The sequence below is a fragment of the Sapajus apella genome, unplaced genomic scaffold, assembly GCF_009761245.1.
Source record: "Sapajus apella isolate SASKATOON/1434 unplaced genomic scaffold, GSC_monkey_1.0 scaffold45, whole genome shotgun sequence".
Taxonomy (NCBI): Eukaryota; Metazoa; Chordata; class Mammalia; order Primates; family Cebidae; genus Sapajus; species Sapajus apella.
Window position 1 is genome coordinate 18804959 of NW_022436985.1, and position 26526 is coordinate 18831484.

Below are 26526 nucleotides of genomic sequence, written 5' to 3' on the forward strand. Positions count from 1 at the left end.
TTATTAAACTTAACATGTTCAAATCTCCTGGATAAGAATGATCTGTAACAACCCATTACAAACATGAGAAACATTTATAAATAAACTTTGGGAATTTATTCCTCAGAAAATTTAAAATGCCATAGGAGAAGGGAACTGAATATCACTGATGCTTTTTCTATGCCAGGTACTTTGTATATGTTATTTCATGTGACTTAAGCCCTGTCAAGTTATTTAGGTTGTTTACAATTATCCTTATCTAATAGATGAGAAAATCAAGGCCAAGAGAAATTCTATAACTTGCCAGTAAGTTATGTTGTCCAGATTCAGCCTTACGTCCATCTGGGTCTAGCACATGTTCCTTCTATGATACACGAAGACCCTTATTCTAAGTGCTGGCTGTGACTTTCAAATGAAAAGATGGGCTTGGAATTGGGATGATATGATGTAACCAAGGCAAGGACTCTGATGGAGCACCCTAAAATGGAACACTGTAATGGACCACCATAAAAATAGGAAAACATCTTTAAAGGTCATGTGGTTCCTTACTTAATATACATTACTGATTATCAAGCTATATTTATCACTTGTGGAGGTTTTAGATCTAATTTCTCAAAGTGTGGCCATTTGGAAATTAAATATTATAGTATAATGTCTGTACATCATTTCTGGTCAATCAGACTTCACTATCGCTATAAACACATTTTAGGCTAAAAAACCCTGACTCACAGAGTAATGAATACAGCTCATCCCTGCATTTAAGCTTTATTGATTTCTGCTTTGTAGTATGCTTCAGAGTATTTAGAATGTCATTTTTGTAGTTAATAGCATTGCCTGTGCAGACTGTAAAAATAAATTTATTCAAGCCCAATCTTCACTCCAAAGATTTTAATGTAACAGTATTTGTTCACTTCTTTATTTACTGAAAATTTATTTTAAAACTGTTTGGTATTTATCATAAACCCAAGCAAGAAACTACCATCTGACCATGCCCCAGCAATTGTACTTTGGGGACTATATCCCAAAGATAAGAAAAATTAGATTGTCACAAAAACCTGTGCAATAGTCTTCACAGTAGCTACATTTGTAATAACCCAAAACTGGAAACAACCTAGATATCCTTCGACAGACAGGTAAGCCATTGAACAAACTGTGATATACCTAATCCCAAAAGGTTATATACTGTATGACATTATCAAAACAGCAAAATTATAGAAATGAACAAATTAGTGATATCAGGGGTTAAGGACTGGGTGGGGCAGAAGAAAGCAGGTGTGGCTGAATCCCACAATATATGGGATCTTTGTGGTGGATGATACTGCACCTTGACTTATCAGTGTCAATATCATGGTTGTAATATAATCGTGCAATCGTTTTTCAAGATGTTATCACTGGGGGAAACTGAGTAAAAGGTTCAAGGGATTTCTGTCATTTCTTAAAACTGCATGTGAGTCTACAATGACCTCAAAATAAAAAAGTTAAATTTTAAAAAAAGATGTCAGAGATGGTGGCTCATACCTGTAATCCAAGCATTTTGGGAGGCTAAGGCAGGACAATCACTTGAGACCAGAAGTTCCAGACTAGCCTGGGCAACATAGAGAAACCATATCGCTACCAAAATAAATAAGTAAATAAAAAGTAGACTATTTCTTGAGGGGAAATCTGAAATAAAAATAAGATAAAAATACAAAAAAAAAGTTAGCCAGCCATGGTGGCCTATACCTGTGACCCCAGTTACTCAGGAAGCTGAGGCAGGGGGATTGCTTGAGGCCAGGAGATTGAGGCTGCAGTGAGCTGTGTTCACATCACTGCATTGCAGCCTGGGAAATAGAGACACTATCTCAAAAACAGGAACAACTATATATATACACATATACATATATGTATATATATAAAGCACTGGTACTACAAATAGAATAAATACCCCCTTAAAGGTCATTAAATCTTGTAATAAACACCTGTAAGAAAGCAGACAGTTCCCATGCAGTATGGCAAATTCAATGCTACAGTTTCCATAGAGGCCAGGGGACAGAGATGGGTAAGAAGTCAGATTGCCACAAGATAAAGAATAAAAGGAAAGTTAGAAATGGAGACAATAAATATAGACTGTTTCTAGAAATATGGCTGCAAATGGAAGGAGAGAACTCTGTGGTTTTAGAATAGCATACACCATAAAAGAATGAGTGGTTTTCTCACAACTAAAATCAGAGAAGTCAATAAAACTGAGGCCCAAAACTCCAAACAAAAGATCAAAGAAACTAAGAGTTGGTTCTTAGAAATAATAAACAAGACTAATAGACTGTTAGCTAGATTAACAAAGGAAAAAAAAGAGAAAATCCAAATCAGAACAATCAGAAATGACTAAGATGATATTATAACTGATCCCACAGAAATATAAAAGATTCTCAGAGACTATTATGAATACATCCATGCACACAAATTATAAAATCAAGCAGAAATTGATAAATTCCTAGAAACACACAATGCCCAAGACTGAATTGGAAGAAAGTGAAAACCTGAACAGACCAATAACAGGTTTGGAAATTGAATCTGTAAAAAAAAATACCTACAAACTAAAAAAAGCCCTGGACTAGATGGATTCATAGCTGAATTCTACCAGACATATAAGGAAGAACTAATACCAATCCTATTGAAACGTTTCAAAAAAAAAAAATTGAGGAGGAGGAACTTCTCCCTAATTCATTCTGCAAAGCCAGCATCATCCTAATGCCAAAATGTGGCAGAGACACAACAAAAAATAAAAATTTCAGGCCAATATCCCTGATAAACATAGATGTAAAAATCCTCAGCAAAATACTAGCAAACTGAATCAAAAGCAGCACATTAAAAAGTTAATTCACTATGATCAAGTAGGCTTTATTTCTGGGATGCAAGGTTGGTTTAACATACTCAAATCAATAATGTGATTCACTACATAAACAGAATCAAAAATGAAAACCATATGATCATCTCAATAGATGCAGAAAAGGTCTTCAATAAAATCCAGCATCCCTTCATGGTAAAACCCTTCAGCAGATTATGCATTGAAGGGATATACCTCCAAATAATAAGCGCCCGCCATCTATGATAAACCTACAGCCAACAGCACACTGAACATTCCAAAAACCAGAACCATTCCCACTGAGAAGTGAAACAAGACAAGAAAGCCCACTCTTACCATTCCTATTCAATGTAGTACTGGAACGCCTAGCCAGGAAAATCAGACAAGAGAAAGAAACGAAAGGCATCCAAATAGGAAAAGAAGAAGCCAAACTATCCCTTTGCTGACAGTGTAATGCTATATCTAAAAAACCCTAAAGATTCTGCCAAAAGTCTCCTGGAACTGATAAACAAATTGAGTAAAGTTTCAGGATACAAAATCAAAGTACAAAAATTAGTAGCATTTTTCTACACCAGTAATGTTCTAGCTCAGACCCAAATTAAGAACACAATCCCATTTACTATAGAAACAAAGAAAATGAAATAACTAGGAATCCATCTAATAAAGGAAGTGCTCTATAATGAGAACTACAAAACACTGCTCAAATAAATCAGAGACAACACAAAGAAATGGAAAATTATTCCATGCTTATGGCTTGGAAGAATCAATATAGTTGAAATGGCCATACCACCCTAAGCAATTTACAGATTCAACTCTATTTCTATCAAAATACCAATGTCATTTTTCACAGAATTAGAAAAAGCTATTCTAAAATTCATTTGGAACAAAAAAGAGTGTGAATAGCCAAAGCAATCCTAAACAAAAAGAACAAATTCAAAGGCATCACACTATCTGACTTCAAACTCTACTATAAGCCTACAGTAATCAAAACAACATAGTACCAGTATAAAAATAGAAACATACAACAGTGAACCGAATAGAGAATCCAGAAATATGCCCACACAACTACATCTGATCTTAGACAAAAATCAACAAAAACAAGAAATGGGGGAAGGACTCCCTATTCAATAAATGGTGCTGGGATAAGTGGCTAGCCATATGCAGAAGAATAAAACTGGACTCCTACCTCTCACCATATATGCAAATTAACTCAAGGTAGATTAAAGCTTTAAATGTAAGACCTCAAACTATAAAAAGCCTGGAAGAAAACCTAGGAAATACCCTTCTCAACATAGGCTTTGGCAAAGAATTTATGGTAATTGTGACAAAAACAAAAACTGACAAGTGAGACCTAATTAAAGAATTTCTGCATAGCAAAAGAAATTACCAACAGAGTAAACAGACTACAGAATGGGAGAAAACATTTGCAAATTATGCATCTAACAAAGGACTAATATCTAGAATCTACAAGGAACTTAAAAAAAATCAACAAGCAAAAACCAAACAATCCAATTTTTAAAAATGGGCAAAGGACATGAACAGACACTTCTCCAAAGAAGACATATAAAAACATATGAAAAAATGTTCAATATCAGTACTCATCAGAGAAATGCAAATCAAAACCACAATCAGATATCATCTCACACCGGTCAGAATGGTGACGGTTATTTAAAAGTCAAAAAACAACAGAGGGTGAGTGATATGGTTTGGCTTTGTGTTCCCACCCAAATCTCATCTCAAATGATAATCTCCTCATGTCAAGGGAAGGGCCCTTTGGGAAGTCATTGGATCATGGAAGCAGTTCCTCCATGCTGTTCTCATGATAGTGAGGGAGTTCTCACAAAATCCAATGGCTTAAAAGTGGCAGTTTCCCCTGCATGTTCTTTCTCTTCTACTGCCATGAAAGAAAGTGCTTCCATTTCTTCTGCCTTCCATCATCATTGTAAATTTCCTGAGGCCTCCCAGGCCATGTGGAACTGTGAGTCAATTAAATCTCTTTCCTTTATAAATCACCCAGTCTCAGGTAGTATTTTTATAGCAGTGTGAAAACGACTAATATAGTGAGAATGTGGAGAAATGGGAAAGATTATATATTGTTGGTGGGAATGTAAACTAGTTCAGCCACTATGGAAAGTGGTTTGGAGATTTCTCAAGAAACTTAAAACAGAACTACCATCTGACCCAGCAATCCACTAGTACCATCTGACCCAGGAATCCCACTAGTGGGCATATACTCTAAGGAAAATAACTCATTCTGTCATAAAGACACATGCACCTGTATGTTCACTGCAGCTCTATTCACAATAGCAAGGGCATGAAATCAACCTAAGTGCTCATCAACAGTGGATCAGATAAAGAACATGTAGTACATATATAGCATAGAATACTGTGTAGCCATAAAAAAGAACAAAATTGTTCTTTTGACCCTTTGTAGGAACACGGATGGAGCTGGAGGCTATTATCCTAAGCGACCTGACCTAACCCAAGAACAGAAAACCAAATATTACATGTTCTCACAAGTGGGAGCTCAACATTGAATACCGGTAACTGTAAAAATGGGAACAAGAGACACTGGGGATCACTAGATAGAGGAGGGAGGGAGGCGTGGGCCGAAGAACCACCTGTTGGGTACTAGGCTTATTGCCTGGATGGCCTGAAGCCTCAGTGTCATGCAGTTTACTCATGTAACAAAGCTTGACAGATACCCTTTATCTGTAATAAAAGTTGAAATGTCAAAAAAAAAGAGAGAGAGGATTTTTCTTTTGCAAAATTGTTTGCAAATATTTTCTCTCATTCTATAGTCTGTTTACTCTGTTCACTCAAAAATGCTTGTCTGCAACAAGTACCAAAGGGAAAGAAAAAAATCGAGAAGGAAAGGCTGGAGATACATCTGAGAGAAGCGTAACTGAGAGAGCGAAGTCCATTAGAAAACTAAGGGGAGCACGATCCAGAAAATAGGTAACAGGACTAACCTTAAGTAGGAGGTGTTAAAGTAGTCACTTTTATTGAGACAGAGGAAAGAGAACAGAGAATGGGCTTTAATTATGAGTGTGCTTATAGGTGGAGGGCTAGCAGTAGAAAGCTGAGAGAGTTCTTGCTCTATGACCTCTATTTATCTATGAAAAAGTAAAGAGCTGATCTGCTAAGGAAGGTGGGTGATGGCTGCATATACCGAGTAAACACTTAAAATATCCAAATGATGTTGAAGGTTCTGTAGAGATTGTAACCAATTTGTAGAAATACCGATCCATGCCATCCTGTCATTCTCTTTAGTAATATGGTTGTAGAATTGAAGAGGACAGTTAAATTGATGAACTGCTTGTTTGTTTTTCATACAGACTTAATTAGGCAGGGGAGTTAAAATCATTGACAAGGAATTGGTGGCAGTGATGGGAAAGGAAGCAAAGGAGGTTACTGATAAAATGGGGCCAAGGGAAGAGATGACTACAAGGTGTTTGGCTTAAGAGGCTGAGTAAATAGGGATTTAGAGATGTAAATTAATTTAGGAGTAAATACAATAGTTCATTTTTAATATTTCAGGTTTCTATGTCCAGCTCACATGCAAATCCAGATGAATAGAAAGGAGATCTGACCTGAAAAAGATAGTAACTGACACCACGTAAATATAATGAGAAAAAATAGAATTAAAAACACTGAAGAAGAAATCCTGAAAACATTCTGATTGAAGGATCAGACAGAGAAATACTGGCTATAAAGTCCCCCAGGACTTAGGCCAGAAAGATAAAGAGTCCAGGTGAGGGTGGTCCCAAAAGTTCAGAAAAGAGAGTTCAATAGTAGAGTGATCAAAATGTCAGTGCTGCTGAGATTTGCAAAGGTTGTTGTCTAAAACTTGTCTTATTCATCTCTGTTAGCATGTAAGAAAATGTGTGGCACAGTGTCATAATTCAGTAAACATGAAATTCTGTGTTGTGGACATTCCAATACCTGCAAATCTTACTCCAACATTGTTTGAATTATTAAAAATACAAAAAGGACAGGAAAGGGAAGAGGAGAGGAGGGGGAGGGGAGGGGAAGAGGGATAGGGAGGGGGAGGGGAAGTAAGGGAGGGGGAGGGGAGGAGAGGGGCAGGAGCAGTGAGGGGAAGGAGAGGGGGAGGGGGAGGAAGGAGAGGGGGAAGAAAGGGGAGGGGAGGGGAAGGAGAGGGGAAAGGAAGGATAGGAGAAGGGGAGGGGAGGAGGAGGGGAGGAGGATGGGAAGGAGACGGAGAGGGAAGGGTGGGAGAGTGGGAAGGGAGGGGAGGAGAAGGGGAGGGAGAGGAAATGGGGAGGGGAAGGGGAGGAGAGGGAGAGGGGAGGGGACAAGAGGGGAAGGAGAGGGGAGAGAGGGGAAGGAGGGAAGGAGGGAAGGGAGGGGAGGGAGGGAAGGGAGGGGAGCGGAAGGGAGGAGAGGGGAGGGGAGGATCTATTTCACCCCAAAGGCCTTATTCAGCCCCCATGTCTCCTGTCCCTGGGATTCTGCTCCCACTTGGAAATTCAGGACTTCAGCTCCTTGAGAACTTCATCCCTTTCCCATCCACACCACCTCAACCATCTCTAAAATCCAGGATTTGTCTCACAGGTGTTCATGATAGGGTGCTGCCATTTTCCAATTATCTCTGACTGGAGGGTTTAGTTCCCCATTCTGCCACTTCAAGAGGCACCAAGATCTCCTGCTGAATGGTGTTAATCCCCACCTGTCACAGGTGCTGTTTCCTCACCAAGTGCATCAACAAGTTTTTTTCCTCCACCAGACATGCTGCTGAAGATCTCTGCCAAGCACCATGGCTAAACAGCCAGATCCCTCAAAGTGCCACAATGCCATAGTAATATGTGGAGAAATGGGCCCTCTCATCCTTGCATTACCCTCTGTTAGAGATGTCCCAAAGCAGTGTTGCACCTGCTTCCATTGTCTTACAGACTTGAGTGGAAGAGCTCTTTCCATTTCTAATATTTTGGTTTTTCTACTTATAGATCTCTTTATCACTCTAGAACTCAGGCATAGATTGTTGCTATATCTACCTTGTCATATTTGTTGGTGCATTTCATAAGTGGTTTAGTGCTTGGTGTTAAAGAGTACCTCACTGAAAAGTTAAATCATGTAAATGGACTAGGGAGAAATGAAATCGGCCATAAATTGTTGAAATCAATCCAGAAGTCACTTTGCAAAAGGTTTCATGGGTACACTGCTGAAGACCAAAGCAGTTCCCATTTTCAGTTCTTTACTCTACTGTCTCATCATTACCGTAACTCAGCTACTTTCACTGTACTGATAACCTCTAGGCATCTTTCTACTGTGTTCCAAATATCAGGCTAAGAATTCTCTTCCCATATCTCCAGGTCAAATTCCTAAGGAAGTAACTGATTGGTCAAACTAATTACCATTGTTCTTGAATCGACATTTGTGCCATCTCATGTCATGGACTACTGATCTACTTTTGGGTCAGCAATAGCCTCAAGGTAGTATCATATGGTACCAGCAAGAAATACATGCAGAAGAAACCTGCTATAAGAGGTCTGTAGGAGTGGCAGACAGGCATTCTCAGGCAAGATTGTCCCACACTAGGAAATAAGAATTTCTGTACCCAGTAACCTTTAGCAGAGACAATGAACTGAGCACGTCGTAAATTCTCAAACATTATTTTTAGCTCCATTACTTAAAAAATAAGTCTCACTTCCTTCATATCACATTTAAGTCCATTTAGGATAAACCTCAATTTACCTTTCCAGTTTTATTATTTTTTCTTGAATTCTCTATATAGCTCACATTTGTTAAGTACTAACAATATGTCTGGTACTTTTCTAAGATTGTTACATGGATTTAGTCATTTAATCCTCAACAACACAAAGTACTATTAGTCTTACTCTACCAACAAGAAAACTGAGGCTCAGAGAGGTTACCTGCACAAGGACATGTATTAATAGTTAGTAAATGATTGAACAGAAATTCGAACTTAGGTAAATGGCTTCAAAGTCCAAGATCTTAATCACTAAGCCATACTGCTTCTCAAAAATCAACCAATATTACTAGCATAATAATACTAGGTATTATGAGTGATTATTGTGTGGTGTCAGGGTTCAGAACACCACACCCCAAAGTTTGGTCCTTTGACATGCTGAGTACTTTTAACTGAAGGAGACTGAGAAGGTCTCAGAACGAAGGTCTCTCTGAACTTATTTCTGTCTTCCTCTCTTCCTTTCCCTGATCTCCCCGAATGAGTCTTAGAACTTAGAATTCCCCACCCCACAGCAAGCCATAAAACCTAGTAAGGGGCCGGGTGCGGTGGTTCACACCTGTAATCCCAGCACTTTGGGAGGCAGAGGTGGGTGGATTGTTTGAGGTCAGGAGTTCAAGAAGAGCCTGTTCGACATGGTGAAACCCTAGCTCTACTAAAAATACAAAACTCAGCCAGGCCTGGTGGTAGGTGCCTGTAATCCCAGCTATTCCGGAGGCTAAGGCAGGAGAATCACTTCTACCCAGGAGGTGGAGGTTGTGTGAGCCCAGATGCACCACAGCACTTCAGCCTGCAAGTCAGAGAGAGGCTGTCTCAATAAATAAATAAATAAATAAACAAACAAACAAATAAATAAATAAATAAATAAATAAATAAAATCTTGTAAGGTTACTTTCTGACCTTCCCTAAGTTTCTGTGTGAAGTGTTGTCACAAAAAAATGCTCTGGCTGACCTCACTTGAAACTAGGTCATAAAACCCTCATTCTAGAGAGTTCCTGCCCTATACTTGGAGGCCAAGAATTTGAATAAAATGGCCTTGCTAGGCTCTCTCCTCAGTTTATTATCATTAGATGATGCCCCTTTTGTCCAATCATGTTTCACCAAAACTATCTACTCCTTTCATCAGACTTACCATAAAGAGACCATTTCTCCTTGGTCTTTGTGTCTTCATTTCTCAAGACTCCTCTGTCACATAAAACTTTATTAAATAAATGTGTTTTATGCCTTTTCTTGTTAATTTTTATTACTTATTTTTGACACAAGGTCTCGCTTTGTCACCCAGACTGGAGTGCAGTGGCACAAACATGGCTCACTGCAGCCTCAACCTCCCAGGCTCAACCAATCTTCTCGCCTCATCCCAAAATAGCTGGGACTACAGGCGCTCATCACCACACTCGACTAATTTTCGTACTTTTTTGTAGATACAGGGTCTCACTATGTTACCCAGGCTGGTCTCAAACTCCTGGGTGCAAGTGATCCGCCTGCCTTGGCCTCCCAAAATGTTGGGTTTGCAGGCATAAGCCACCTGCTCCCGGCTTCTCTCTTTTTCATAGGAATGTCAGCTGTGAACCTTGTGATGAGTGAGGACAAGATTATTTTTATTGCCTTTACTATACCAAACTATGGACTAAGGGTTCTATTATACATACAGTACTCAAACTGGTGTTTTTACCCTGTTGTCATTATAAGTAAACGGATGCATCAAAATACATAGCCAGAAACAAAGCTATAACATGTCCTCTAAACGCTACTATAGCCGCACTCCACAGGATTTTTAAAAATATGTTCTATCTTTATTATTCAGTTAAGTAGATTTTCTCATTTCTATTGTGATTTCTTCATCAGCCCTTGAAATATTTGGGGTATTGATACGATTCCAGGCGTGAAGATATTTAATTGTCTTGTCACTCTAGTTTAATTCTACTGTGGTCAGAGAACACACGGTGAATGGGGTCTGTGTTTTGACTGCGCGGGGGCTTTCCTGATGGCTCAGGGTGTGCGCAATGCTGGTGTATGTTCCACGTGCATCAAGGTTTTCTCTTTCCAACTATCCTGCTAAGTGCTGTCTTCAGCTCTGAAAACCTCAAAGGTCCCTTCTGGCACTAAGTGGGTGTAATTACAAGTATAAACTAAATGGTTATTACCTCGAACTTTTCTTCCTGTTAACTCTTTTCCTCTTGATTTTTCAAAATACAGCAACTATTACTTCTAATAAAAAACAGAAAAAGAAAAAAAGTCTACTTTTATTCTTCTGTAGCTCTGTGCTTTCGGCTTCTCTCACAAGCAAACGAAGACCCCAGGCGACGCCAAACCACATCGCTAGAGACGCGCTGGCGCCCGGGCAGCCACGAGAGAACGCCCTCGCCCTTCCCAAAGAGGGCTGAGGGGCAGGGCCTCCGCGGCGCGCTGACGTCAGAAGAGGCTGCGACGCCGCCGGGTCCGCCGCGGCGCTGACGGCTGAGGCCGGTGTGTGAGCGGCGCCGAGCCCTGGGCAGAGGCGGCGCGGTAGGAATCGCGCAGCGTCCGCGGGCTCCGGGGCGGGGGCTCGAGCGGCGAAGCCCCCTCCCCGGAGAGGCGGGGCCTGGGCGAGCTCCTGAGCCAGGGAGCGGCGGCAGCCGGGAACGATGCATCAGAAGCTGCTGAAGAGCGCGCATTACATCGAGCTGGGCAGCTACCAGTACTGGCCGGTCCTGGTGCCCCGTGGCATCCGCCTGTACACCTACGAGCAGATCCCCGTGTCCCTCAAGGACAACCCGTACATCACCGACGGCTACCGGGCCTACCTGCCGTCCAGGCTGTGTATCAAAAGGTACGGTCTGGCCGCCTCCGCCTGGCGTGCCCCCTTCTCTCACCTACACCCTTTTTGTCTGGTCCCCCTGCCGCTTTCGCCGCCTTTCTACTTAGCCATCACTTCCCCGCCGCCCCATCCTTTTCATCCCTTTTTGCTGCCTCTTTTCCCCCTTTATCTCCCCTTACCTAGCCGGTGTATTTGATCCACGGAATAATCATGATGGTAACAGTCATCATAATTATAACTTTTCTATGTCGCTTTGTTGTTTACAGAGGGCTTTTACATCCTTTATTCGGTTTGTTCGGCTCATTGAGATGTATGTTGGAATGAGGTTGAGCCGTATTTGCCAGGTGTATATCTAAGCTTTGCTTTCTTTTTAGAGCAGCACTGTGGGAATTCAGTTGCTTTAGGCCAGATAAATGCCTGTTTAATAGGAAACACGTTAACATATACACCCGAGACTTACTCATTTAGCAAATACTTACGGAGCCCATGCTGGAAAGAAAGCAGACATGGCCCTTGTTCTCATGAAGCTACTAAGGTGTAGCCTGGGTGACAGACATTAAAGAGAGAATTGAAGAATTACATAATAACCATTGTGGAAAAAATGCTGTGTAAGAAAACCACTGTGGTAGAGAGAGCCCATAACGGGCACCCAGCCTCCACTAGAGCACCACAGAAGCATCTCTAAGAAAGAAATGTATTTATCATTCTCAACCTTTAAAACCACAGTCCCCTGAAAACCTATGTTTAAAAAAACAAAACTGAAAAATAACTATTCTAGTTCTTGGAGTAACTCGGTCCAAACTCACTGTCTGTACTAAAATACAAGACCTCTGCTTTAGGAGAATTAAGATACAGATATTGGTTAGCTCCAGGTCACTATAGTGGCAAACCCTAGTGCCAGAATGTGGGCTGTTGCATTGCTTAAGCAGCAACCACATGTCTCATTCTTGACTTTTCCAGCATTGTCTTTTCCTATCCTTCTTTCCTTTTGTCCTGCCATGAAAGTGTTCTGTGACTCATGGTCACAAGGTGACATCACTGCCCATCCCTACTTGGCTTGAATGGATGGCCCTTAGGATTCACAACTTGAAGCGTGATTACCCTTTTCCTCCCCAATGCCTCCTGTGCATGAGTAATTATACAGCTGGGTTCTGCTGTGGATCTGGGGTTCCACAAGAATAGGGCAAGCAGTGAATTGCCTCAAATATTTTCTACCCACTAGCAGTGGTCCTCTGCATTCTGATGTTAGGGTCTGAATCTTATAGAGTGGAAAATGAAGTATAGAGCATTAGATCTTGAGCTGTTGAGTCAAAGACTTTAGCATCCAAATCTGCCACTTAACAGCTCTGGGACCTGGAGCAAAATGTAACCTTGCTGAGCCTCATTATACCCACATTTAAAAGTGAAGGTAGTCACAGTATCTGCTTCCAGAGGTAAAAAGGATTTAATGAGATTCTTTATGTAAAATGCTATACTTGGCCTGGAACCTAATAAGCCCTCAATAAATGGTGATTGTTGTCATGACCAATGATTTTGAAGCTGAACAGATGATGAAAATGAAGATGACTATTGATTTTAAAACTGAACAGAATACGGTGCTGTTAATTCCTGTTAACTTCAGTAGGGATAGCACCAGGTTTGAAAAACGGAAGAAGAGACCCAAAGCCAGTAAACAAGACATAGGGTTTTACTAGGGTGATTTGCAGACAGGTCCGGTGACAGTGGGCTGGACAGGAGAACCTCTGCCACCTGAAGAAAGCATGCAATTTATATGGCATTTTTACTTAGCACCTTTCCCCCAACAACCTGCACCTGGTAATCTTCATTTACAAAACAAAAGGCCTCCATCCCATGTACAGTCAGCCTTCGAGGTGGGACAGGGGCTCAGATGTTCTTCATAAATAAGGAATGGATCTAAGGGTTGGCCATGGTTGGAACTGTAAATACACATTCAAGTGTGTTTTCCATATAAGGTCATTCTCAGGGTATGCTTAAGCTACATCTGTTAGGTGAGGCACCTAACTTTTCTTCCAGTAAGAGTAGATTCTTTATTGGAGATGTTCTTGCGTTCCCACCAGCTTTATCTTTTCCTAGTTCAGCCTTTCCGCTCCTCTCTCCTTTTGGCTTTCAGGAGTGACTGGGACAGATTTTGGATATAATCTGAGGAAGTCTTGTATGTCCTAGCAGTTTTGCCAATCCTCTGTTAGCTGCAAGGAACATAATAAGGTTGTGCTTCTCAGTTCAGTTAGGTTATACTGGATGTCAAAAAATGAAAAGTTCTGAGGTAATAGGCAGAGCATAGTATTGATTGTCAAAACAGTCCTGTAGTTAGATGTTTCAAGCACCTTCGTGTACCCCTTCCCCCACTTATAAGTTGTCTTTACACTTGATGCTTGTATATGATGAAGCCTGAAATTCATGATCCAAGATTCACTTTATTCTTGATGATCATTTGATAGTTTTGACACCTTGCTATGTACATCATGTATTTGGCCTTCACTGATTCGGAAATCCTTACTAGTAAGTGTTGACATATAACAAAATTTGTAGCAGACACTATGGTTCTCACTTTCATTTTTACAAGAAATGAACTTAAGAGAAGCAAAATAAGTAGGAAATTCCATTTTTTGTACAAATGAAAAAGTGAGAACCATAGTGACTGCTACAAATTTAGAGTTATATGTCAGTGTTTACTAATAAGGATTTCTGAATCAGAGAAGGCAAAAATCCTAAATTTAGGCAAAAATACTATATTTTACAGACAAATGCAAGAGTATTTTAATCTTTAGTCATGATGTCACCTTTCAGTAAATAATCAGATGAGTCCTAGCCACATCTGGAGAACCGTTTCATGAAAGTAAGAAAGGAGCTGCAAGAAACTTGCAGCAGCATCTAATGTAGCTCCATTACTTTATAGATGAAGAAACTGAAGCACAGAAAGGTTAAGTGACTTGCATGTGGTAGAGACAGTGAGCCTCTTGACTGGGGTGGATCTACTGTCCAACAACCTGTGCTGCCAAGACAAGGTAGCCAGGGCATTTTGAAAGAGGGCACATAGTACCCGTATTAAAAGTAAAGTTCGGTTGTTTCTAAAAAGGAGAAACTTATGCCACCTAGAAACTAGATTGGTTTTAAAACATACACAGCAAAGTTGTTCCACCATGCTTATCTTAAAGAACCTTTCCAATGGATCAATATATATTTATTTTGCTTTTCTTGAGTCTGTTTACTTTTGTATTTGTATTTAATGAATTCTAAGAAAGTATTTCAAGTTCATGCCTAACCTTGCACTGACCAGGTTTTCAGATACGTATTATTGATAGAATATGCTAGCTAACATCCAGATTTCCTCTACACATTCATTTCTGGAGACTTTTAGTCTATAGACTAAGCTGAGCAAGGCACTGTGAACAGTGGTGTCATAAAGATGAATGGTACTGACCATTAGGGGGAGTTGATAGGCTGGAAGATGAGATGGAATTTGTATGTAAATCTATTAATACAGAGAAGGAAATGGTAAGTATGATAATAGAATTGAACACCCAAAAAACTGTGGTCCTGGGATTGGTAGAGATGTGGAAAAAACTTAGAATAATTTAATTAGATAATATATCAAATTCAGAAAGGTACAGGTGGGGTAAGAGCTTAAAGGAGCAAGTATTAGATAACTCCTCAAAATTGTCCCTAACCTTTGAATGTGACAGTGAGTTGGCCAATGTGAATCTCAGTTCCATGTTTGTTTATTTTCCAGTTTGTTTATTTTATCTAATGAGACAGTAAACATTTGGAGTCATTTGCTGGGTTTCTTTCTCTTCTTCACCCTGGGAATATATGACATGACATCTGTGTTACCTTCAGCAAGTGCATCTAGAGAAGATTTTGTAATTTGTTCTATTTGTCTCTTCTGCTTCCAGGTAAGTCATTTCACAAATACTGCTATTGATAAACAGAACTTTCGTCAGGCAGGCTCGGTCAGGTGACCTTACCTCAAACCTACCACTTGCTTTAAGGAGCCCCAGAATGGCATGTAGGTCAGCATATTCATTTTCATAACCTAAACACCAAAACGGTCTGTTCTTATGAGAGTATGTTTGAAATCCATTAAATTACAAAGATTGAGAAAAACTTGTCTCTTTCCTCTTCTTTTTGGGCACCTCTGCTTTGAGATTAATAAAAGAAAATTGGAATCTTTGATTGATTGCATTCTATTATCTGGCTTAAGTACAATACTAGCATCTACTTAAATCTTGTTTGGGAAGATTTTTCATCTCTTTCCTGTTTGTGTCTGTGATTTTTCTTTTTGTTATTTCCATACTGTATTTTGCTGTCCTGTTTTGCTGGTATTGATTTTTTGTTCTGTTGCTTTAATGTTAATTTCCTTTGAACCCATTTGCCTGGCTTCAAATACTTTCCTTTTCTTTTCCTTTCTACCTCTTGTATTTGTTAGTTCCATAGCACTGGCATTTTTTAAGAATCTGTAAAAATGTCTTTAAAAGTTACATTTAGTAGATTTCAAACAGATAATTTTCAAGAAGAAAACAAATATGCGCCATAGTCCTATTGACATTTAAAACAACTTTTTTTAATGCAGAGAATATAGAGAAACATCAAAATGAAAAGAAAAACAACTTATTATCCCCCTTTTTCATGACAGACACAGACTAGCATTCCCTGTAGTTAGCCTGTTGCTGCTGAGTTTGAGAGGAGAACCTTGTAACTTGACTGCACAGAAGTTGCTTTCATTTTATATCATTTTATTTCAGAGTGTCATCATTTTACTCAAGTTTAAACTTTGGATCTAAATACCAAGAAACACGGAAAAAAAAAAAAAAAAAAACTCTCTTCCCCTTTTCTAATTTCAGTTTTTAGAATAATATTTTAATTTTCTTTGAGGGAAAGCATAATCTATTTTTGCTATTAAAAATTATTTTTTCTTCAAATATTTTTTTAAAATACACTTTCTGAGGTCTAATTTTTGTCCTGATTATAGCTAAAATATCCCTTACAATCTGTAACGAATTTTATAATGGAAATGAAGCAATTTCTTTTTAGTTAAATTTTTAGGTGTATCTCAGTATAGATTAACATGCTCTTAATAATCATTAAGTTAAAAACTAGCTTATATTCTCGTTAGTTGTATGCATAGTATCTACTGTGAGATTCCCTGCTCTTTTCCGCTAGGCCTATTCTTTCACCACCTGCCACAGCTGATGTTAGTTCAGAGAATATATTAATTTCAATATTGACCTATCAAAACAATACATAACAAAACTAAAAGGATTAAATAATGACAGCAATTAAATGACAGCAATTAAATAATGACAGCCAATAAAGAAACAGAGCCAAAGTATTACAGTGACTTGCCCAGAATTATTTAGCAGGGTAGTAAGATCCTGTTCTCCTCATTGCTAGTGCAATGATCATTGTTATCATACATGCTATACAACTTACCAAAGACAAATGAGCACATCTTCCCTACTTGAAAAAGACCACTTCTTTTTATCAAATTATAACTTGTTCACCTGAGTTTTCCAGATTTTTAGGGTCAGTGGACAGTATAGTAAACCATAAATACATTTATTAACATTGATTTACATTTAATATTAAAAGATATAACATTTTTGTAACTCGTATGCTTCTGTGTGCCTTAGTGCTTTCCTCTGAACCAGATTAACAGAGTACATTCTGAACAAGAGAATGTAATTCAGGGGCTTTGAACCTTCCTGGGGCATTTGTATTTTGTAGAAGAACATTAGAATAGAATAATGCCTTTCACTAGATTTAATCCATTTACTTTCAGTGAACAAATATTTGTTGAATATGTCCTGTATACATCCAGACATTATGCTAGGCATCAGTAAAACAGTGCTAAACAGAACCAACTTGGTATAAAGGTCAAGCCACTCGTAGGAGAGCAAAAGAGACAGTGAGGCAGGGCATTTAAGCAGAAAAAAGAAGCAAGACTCACTTTCTTAGCATTTTTTGGACTTGCAGGTGCTAGCTTTTGTGGTTGAAACCTAGGAGAATGAGAAAGATAAGGCTGGAGTGATTGGCAGGGATCAAACCATGAGATATTTTGTTATCATGCCAAGGAGCTTAGATATGGGATGTAACACTGTAATTATCTGTCTGCTTTGTCTCCATAGAAGGGAACTTTCCATTTTAACTGAAACATACTCAATTTGCCAGATTGTCTTTCAGTCCATTTTTAAAGAAACTCTAAAAATAACACATTCCTTCTTAAACAGGGCATACTAGGTATGGGTTAACTTTTCAAAACCTGGGGTTTTCTGTTAACACTATCTATTTTATTTTTACTTAAACAGGGCATACTAGGTATGGGTTAACTTTTTAAAACCTGGAGTTTTCTGTTAACACTATTTATTTTTTATTTTACTTAGATACCATAGTTTTTCTTCTTTTTCTTTTTCATAATGAAATTAGCTTTATTTTTGTTTCTAATTACTACTACAAGATATAATCATGTAGAAATTTAATCAAACAAATTTATGGAAGAAAAAGTCACTTGAAATACCACTTTTCAGGGTATTCACATTGGACATTTGCATTAAACGAGTTTAACCCAAATGTGTATGTTTGTGTAAGCGTAGCTATCTTGACATGCCTACCTGCCCATTCATTTACCTGTCTACCTACTTCCAAGCTACAGTCATCCCTGCTTGCTATTTTGTGACCTGCTCTTGTGTCATTCAACATTGTGACAATGGGATCTTTCCCCATCAATGAGAATATACACTTTCATGTTCTCCTGATTTATGGTGCTTAATATCAAGGATAATCTGAGAAAACAAATAACCAAGCTCCTTAGAGTTACGTTTAAATAACTAACTTAGAGTTAGTTATTGATTGGTTGCTTAGTAACCAAAAAGCTATAGACTATTAAGGATTTTAGACAATTGATGATGCAATGAAGTTGTGACAAAGTACATTATTATTGAATATTGATAATTGAGTCTATAGTAACTAGATTTGTTTAATGACCAGAATATAAAATATTAATAGCTTTTTGACCATTTTACTGCTTTAGCAATTGTTTACAAAATGTTTATCAATTGTACCTACTTCATATTGTTTATTTGTCCCATTGTCTCCACCCCCACTGTCATTGTCTCAGTTTGTGCTCTCTAAGGCTATTCCTATAACCTCCTGTTTCAGCCCTTCTAGTCCACAGCTCTGTAAGGGGCACTTAAAATCTTCAGGAGTATCATATCTTACCCATAATATTGAAGTTAAAACCCATTAATGTATAGGACATGTCATAATCAAAGAATATGATGCTTTTCCTTAATCCCCACCCCCCCCCCACCATAAACGTGCACAGCTTTTTTTTATGTCCTTGGTGAATGCCAGCTCAGCTTTTAAAATCCAGCTCAGTAAACAGCCCTTCTCTGATACTCTTTTCTTTCCACCAGTCCCACCTTCCAAATGCACATGTACCCCCAGAGTCAATATTTTCCCTTCTTTTTCAATTATTCTCTGCACTGAAGTACAGTAGGACTTCTTACTGTACTGTTTGTTCAGTGATTCTGTATCCCATCCAATGTATGACACACAGCAGATACTTAATGGCTGAAAGGCATTCTGCCATAGAAACCTTATCAATTATCAGAGCAGCTGATTGAATCAGATTAGCTTTACTCTCAGTGTGGCAACCATATAAAGTTAGCAAGTCATGATTTTGTTTTAATTATTATTAATATTTTTTGAGACAGGGTCTCACTCTGTCACTCAAGCTGGAGCATAGTGGTGCAGTGACAGCTTGCTGCAGCCTGATCTCCCAGGCTCAAGTAATCCTCCTGCCTTAGCCTCCCAAGTAGCTGGGACCACAGGTGTGTGTCACCATGCCCAGCTAATTTTTTATTTTTTGTAGAAATGAGTTCTCTATATGTTGCCCAGGCTGGTCTCAAACTCCTATGCTCAAGTGATCCTCCCACCATGGCCTTTCAAAGCGCTGGGGTTACAGGGATGAGCCACTACAACACTGGCCTGTTTTTTTCTTGAAGGCAATAAAGCTGTGTTTACCTTAGAACTATAAAGTAAATTCTGTACTATGAAGCTCAGACAGACATGAAAATTCTTAACTGAAAAAAAGCAAATTTGTGGAACAGAACACATAGTGTGATTTCATTTAATTTTAAAATGTGTATGTATATATATTTATCATGTATGCATGTGTGTAGACTAATATATCACAGGTGTTTGACATATACATTGAAAATATCTGGAAAGACACAACAAATGTTAACAGTGGCTACTTCTGGGGAATAGATTGAGTGAAAGGGTCTTATATTTATGTTCTTTGTTTTTTTTTTAAGGATATGTTTTGCTTCTATAGTAAATACTCTTCTTTTTTTTTCTTTTTTTCTTTTTTTGACCTGTGTCTAGAAATATAATAAATATTCTTTAAAAAGAATTGAATTCATGGATCAAAACAAGCCTCAGATAATAGTTTTAAAATGTTTCTGTTGTTTAACTTTCCCATTACTGTGCTATTTATTTATAATTTTCATTTTATAATATAGTTATTTTAAATTTTCTCTTTCATTATTATTATCTCCATTTTACCCATGAGGGAATTGAGGCGTTAGAGTAATGACATGGCTTGCTCTATTATAAGGCACGGAGCTAGAATCCAAGCCCATGAAATGTTTGAATTGAAAGCCTAGCCTCTTAACTACTTCCCTGAACATCATGCGTAAGTTGCTTTAGTTTCTTTAGTCACTTTGTTAAGGTTTTTTTTTATTTTCCACAGGTCTGTATGCTTTGCTCTGTGGGCTATCATCTTTTTTCCTGCCACCGGTCAGAAAAAACATGTCGAAGATGGATGGCATTAGATTATGCAGGAATTTCTATTGGCATACTGGGCTGCTATGTCTCAGGAGTATTTTATGCATTTTATTGTAATAACGTAAGTAGATTAAGACAGTTTACATTCTACCTTTCATATAGGTCTTGGGTTTTCTTGCCTTGGTTCTTTTGAATTTCTGAATAAGTACATAATTAACTTATAGAATAAATAGAAGAGTCTTGTATAAGCATAAACTTATTTTTCAAAATGGCCCTGTCATTTCTAACATCTGTTTATCAGTTTTATATTTTTATTGTACTAATTTTCTATTGGAAAATATATATACAGTTATTTTCTGAAACATACTGTAGACATTAAATTATTAATGTTTTCACTAAACCTGTATGGCTGCATGGTTCCTCAGATATGCACATTATATATCTTTTATTTGTGTGTTTATAGAATTGAAGTTAAAAATAACACGTTAAAATTATGAAGTTGGTTACTGCTTTCCATTCCTTTTTCCTCCTCTCAGTGAAAAAGAATAAATGAAAGTATATCTGAATTTATTAGCCCATATTCTTCAGTAAAAAATGTCTTCCTGTCCTCAGTCTTAAATTTAGGGGTAGGCCTGTTAGACAGACCAGATAGATGTGAATGTCTTTAACAAATGCGAGGTGTGTCTTTTCTGAGTTCTGGATCAACTCTGCTTTCTGTCCATAAGTTCATACAAAAGTCAGTTTTTGCTTTTTGCAAAGCAGCATTTGCAACACTGTAATCAGATAATACAGCACCTGACCTAAAAATATTGGCCAAACCTTATTAGAACCCCTAACTCATCACCTCATGTTCCAGCCAAGAAGACAAATTGAAAGTTCCCATGGGCTCAGTACATTTCAAATTCTCCCTTTCAGAAAGTCCCCTTTGACCCTACTTTGTTTTCCTCCTGTTTTTCTACCATATCTTTGTTTTTTCTTTTGCCCTTTTAGTTATCTCCCTTTCAGAACCAAGACTGAGCTTCTCTCTCAGGAGCAATATACCTGCTACTTATTTCTAGTCCTAGTCACAAAGAATGGAACCTGTCCTGCCCAAGGCCCGCCATGTAGTAGGTGCTGTAAGGCAGGGGTCACCAACCCCCAGAACCTGTCTGTGGCCTATTAGGAACCAGGCCACACAGCAGGAGGTGAGCAGGCAAGGGAAGTTTCCTCTTTACAGTGAAGCTTCCCTTTACAAGGAAAGTTTAGTATTTACAGTCACTCCCCATTGCTCAATTACCACCTGAGCTCCAGCTCCTGTCAGATCAGCGACATTAGATTCTCACAGGAGCACGAACCCTATTGTGAACTGCACATGCAAAGGATTTAGGTTGTGCATTCCTTTTGAGAATCTAATACTTGATGATCTGTCACTGTCTCCCATCACCCCCAGATGAGGACTGTCTAGTTGCAGGAAAACAAGCCCAGGGCTCCCCCTGATTCTACATTATGGTAAGTTATATAATTATTATTATTATTATTATTACAATGTAATAATAATAGAAATAAAATGCACTATAAATGTAATGTACTTGAATTATCCCAAAACCCTCCCTGCCTGCCCCACCCCTGCATCACAGCACGATTCATGGAAAAATTGTCTTTCACAAAACCAGTCCCTGGAGCCAGAAAGGTTGGGGACTGCTGCTCCAAGGCACAGTCCCCAGCCTTCATTTATTGGGAAGATTGACCACAATGTGGGACTCCTCAGAATCCTTGGGATTTTTCAGTAGACCTTTGTCTCTACACAATAGCAGAGAAAACTGTCAACATATCTGGTATGAAAATTAGCGAAGAGAAAAATCACAAATTTGATTTGAATATGTAAGAGCATTATTAATTGTAGCTGCTTAAATGCGAACTCTTTGCTTTTTAGGCCTAATCACTTTGGAACATAAGCACATAATTAAATATATATGCAGGCAACCTTGTTGTAAATTGACTTGATTTTAGTAGTATACTATTTATTTCTGCTCACTTTTCATAACTTATTCATTTCACATGAAACTGTTTACATCTTTTAAAAAAATTAGAACATACTGATAACCAGGTGCTTGTAATTTTTTGTTTTGCTTATCTTATTCTGTATTTGTCTGAAACTGTTTTTCATTTATCTCTTGCTAAACATCAAAGTGAGATACTTTTTGTAAATCTCTTAAAATAAAAACTAAAAGTCCAAGATAGATTAGAAAGATAAAAGAACTACTGTAGTTGATACAGTCAGTCCATAATTGTTTAAAGGAAAATTTGCTTTCTTCCTTCTGGTTTCTAACCATTTTCAAATATTCAGTTGCTGTAGACCTATAAAAGGCTCATTTTACTTTTTAAGGAACACAGCTGCTTTCAGAATAAAATTGAAAACTACGGACCCTAGATCCAGTAGAATGTACTTCTAGTCACACACCTAAACAATCTGACATTTGATTTCAGGAAGTTAATATCCCCAAAGAAGTCCTTGGAGCCCAGATTAAGAATTCTTGTCTTATGAGACTTTTGACTTTAAGACCAGCTAACTGCTTATTTAAATACCTACATATCCCATAATCCCTTCAAACCTAAGCTAAGTGTGTGTTCTTTCATGCTCCTGTTCTCTTCCCCCATCACTCACACACCAAACCTGGACCAAACAAACAAAGATGTTTGTTCATTTGCCTCATTAATAGAATCCATTTATGTGGCCTTTCAGGCTAGAAACAGTCAGGCTTTCCTCTACTGCCCTCTCACATATCCAGTCAGCCATTATGACTTGAGCTTATTTCAAAAATGCCTCCTAAATCTGATGCTCACATCAAATTTAGTCAACAGGAGTCCATGCCCCCATTCTCTCTTTGAATAAACTAATATCTTTCTAGCTGGTTTCCTGTCACCTCTTCTCTACACTGATGTCAGAGTTGTCTTTCTAATAAGTCAGTTTGAAAAACAGCCATGTCATACTAAAAGAATTCTGCTATTTCTCCAGTGCCAATGTAGTAAAGCTCAAAACATTTAGCCTAACAGTATGCCTTTTCAGCCTTTCTTCTCAAAACTTTCTGCTCCATTTGCTGTTCTCTTTCCTGAGAGCTCTGTCTTCCTACAAAGTCTTAGATGTTATCTCCTCTATGAAGCATATTTTAGCTACCAAGTGAAGTTAACTGTTCTCTGTTCTATGGTTTTACAATGTTGTGTTCCTAATGCAGTTAACAATATCTACCATAAGATTATAATCATTTGTTTACACGTCTGCCCCTTCCATAGTCTGTGAGCTCACCACTGGGAGAGTCCATGTCATAGTCATCTTTGCTTTTATAGGACTTGAACTGTGCCTAGCACATAATAGGTAATCAGAAAATGATTTTGTATGGATAAACGTGATCTTTTACCAGCTCACTTTGGAACTTGATTTGTCATCCTGAGAAATCTAAATGTTGTATGGATCATATTTTTTAAGGAAGGGGGAGAATCCTGTTTTGAAATGCAAATACCAAGTAAATAGAGTTTGGAATTTGTAATGTAAAAACCAAGATTACATTTTCAGTTCCCTTAATGTTAATAACGTAATTAAAATTTGATTTTCTTTCATTTTAGTACTGGCGTCAGGTGTACTTGATCACAGTGCTTGCTATGATCCTGGCAGTGTTCTTTGCGCAGATTCATCCTAATTACCTCACACAGCAATGGCAAAGGCTCCGTTCTATCATCTTTTGTTCTGTTTCGGGATATGGAGTGATTCCCACTCTTCACTGGGTTTGGCTCAATGGAGGAATCGGTGCTCCTATTGTACAGGTAGGTTGAGTGTAGTTGATATTTTTATCTCTTTTTTTTTCCTTTTTTGTCTTTCAATTTTATTCCTCTTGGGTAAAGTGGTATAATCAGGCCAAGTGGGTGGATGTTTGTCATTTGAGAACATATTTGTAATTGCATATTGATGCCATATTTTCACAGCCATGTAAATAAGCATACCTTGCAGGAGTCGAGGTAAAATCTAAATAATGTTTTTCTCTGAGTTGCCTTTCTGTAAAATAATACATTCTTATTTTGTTATCCTTAATATATAAATACCCAAGTCCTTTTTTGTGGAGGAAGACTATAAAGTTTCTAGCTTTGTCTGCTGAATCAGTGATAATGGCAATGATAATGCAAATATAGAAATAGGAGCAAGTGATCTTTTAAAGGGGGTGAAGGGAAGTTGGGAAGGATTTTTTTGTTGGACCTGATGAGTTTAGGGTACCCGTTCGATGTAAAGGTAGAGATAGGATCTGGGATTTCAGCCAGAGTTTGAGACTGGAAATAAAGATTTAGAAATCATCATTCTGTTGGTAGCTGGAGCCAGGGAAGCATATTTAATCCAGCAAGGAAAATATGTTGAGAAATAAAGGAAGAGCTATTTATTAGAATCAGGTATTATGGGGGAACACTTGATGTGCATTAGGAAGAGCCTCAGTGAGAACTCAGTATCCTTGAGATAAGGATTAGAAATAAGACTTACATTCTTAGAGATCGTTATAAAAATGCTCTCAGTATACACTGGAGAGTAAACAAGAATTTTTAATATAAGTAAATAAGCTAAGAAATCTGACAGAAATCACATATACTTGTTGCAATGGGACCTTTGTCTAGAATGTGTAACTTTAAAGGTGGATTTTATTCGAAAGAATCAGATTTTACTAGAAGAGGAGGGACCATTAGTGGGCTTACATTTATTTGCATGAAGTTGGCATCAGTATAGTGAAAAACAGTTGGGTATACAGCTGAAAAGAAAGGAAGTTCTGTGACAGAGTGAATTGAGCGATAGGAACTGGCCACTTGTCCAATTTGAGGACAAGGGTGATGATTTCTTCATAAATTAGGAAATTGGGAGAAAGGTGAGACAGTAGTGATGAGGGATGTCAGTAATCCTCCTATCTGTGAAAACATCTTTCTGACAATTTTGATTCACCGAAAATAAGCAAATGGAATGGGGAACTGCCACTCTAGATAAATTCCAACTGGAATAATTAGTTGTTGACATAGAAGTGACCAAAATTTTTGGATGTGATAAACACATTTCTTTTGAGCTTATAATGACAAAAAGAATAAGACCCACTAAGTGAATTTTAGAGAAATTAAGAAAAAAATGGGAATTTGTTTTGTATTCACAAATCTTAAAATGGAAAGATAGCTTAGATAATAGTTTTCAAAGATGGAACCCTAATATGATCACAAATCATTCCAGTGAGAAAGCAAAGGGAAACTTACAGAGAAATTCTGTAAGCTCTAATTTAAAAAAGATAGAAAGACAGGCACTTTAACCAAAGATTAAAAGGTCTGGAAGGGTTAACCTTGGGAGGCAGGATCAATTGTGTTCTAGAATGTTTGAGAAATCTGAGATTGATTAATTTGAAAAATATAGGAGTTAGGGAGGGCTATGATGATTCTCATATTTGAAGAGGAAGGAGAAATTTGTTTTTATTTTTTTATTTCTTTGAAACATTCTCTCCTTCTCTCTCTCTATTGTCCTTAAAGTCCTCAGCTCAAGCAGTCCTCACACCTCATCCTCCCAAGTAGTTAGGACTATAGGTGTGCACCACCATGCCCAGCTAGTTTAAAAAAAAAAAATTGTAGAGATAGGAGTCTTACTATGTTGCTCAGGCTAGTGTTGAACTCCTGTCCTCAAATGATGCTTCTGCCAAAGCCTCCCAAGGTGGTAAGATTACAGGCATAAGCCATGCACCCAGCCTGTTCTTATTTCTTAAATGAGTTCTTAGTAAATAGGTTTATAACCAGTATTAGGAAAAATATGTGTAAGTATAGCTTGCTAGATTTCCTCAGGGCCAGGAAAGCCTTTTCAATTCTGTGTCAGTAGTGAGACAAAGTGCTTCATATATCTGGGATATTGGAACAGATTTCTGTCTTGGGCAGACTCCTTAGGTCTTTTCCAGCCATAAGTTCCTGGTCTTCAGTGTCTTGGCAACTCCATTCCCAAATGCATTCCACCCATATACCTACATTGCAGATGGAGCTGGGTACCCTTAGGAACTTCAGCATATTAAAGCTCTAGCCCCAGGCCAGGCGCAGTGGCTCAAGCCTGTAATCCCAGCACTTTGGGAGGCCGAGACGGGTGGATCACGAGGTCAAGAGATCGAGACCATCCTGGTCAACATAGTGAAACCCCGTCTCTACTAAAAAAAGTACAAAAAATTAGCTGGGCATGGTGGCGCGTGCCTGTAATCCCAGCTACTCAGGAGGCTGAGGCAGGAGAACTGCCTGAACCCAGGAGGCGGAGGTTGCAGTGAGCCGAGATCGCGCCATTGCACTCCAGCCTGGGTAACAAGAGCGAAACTCCGTCTCAAAAAAAAAAAAAAAAAAAAAAAAAAA

General features: G+C 38.3%; 1 protein-coding gene across 5 annotated transcripts in view; it reads left to right on the plus strand.

The window, feature by feature from the left end:
* Positions 1–10968: 10968 nt before the first annotated feature.
* Positions 10969–26526, plus strand: part of PAQR3 (progestin and adipoQ receptor family member 3) — a 58276-nt gene continuing 42718 nt past the window's right edge. For all 5 annotated transcript variants that reach the window (XM_032239826.1, XM_032239828.1, XM_032239830.1 and 2 more), the window contains exons 1-4: positions 10969–11361; positions 15101–15263; positions 20123–20278; positions 23758–23955. In XM_032239826.1, the coding sequence (XP_032095717.1) occupies positions 11177–11361; positions 15101–15263; positions 20123–20278; positions 23758–23955 (702 nt within the window). In that variant the 5' untranslated portion in view covers positions 10969–11176. The remainder of the gene's footprint in view (positions 11362–15100; positions 15264–20122; positions 20279–23757; positions 23956–26526) is intronic.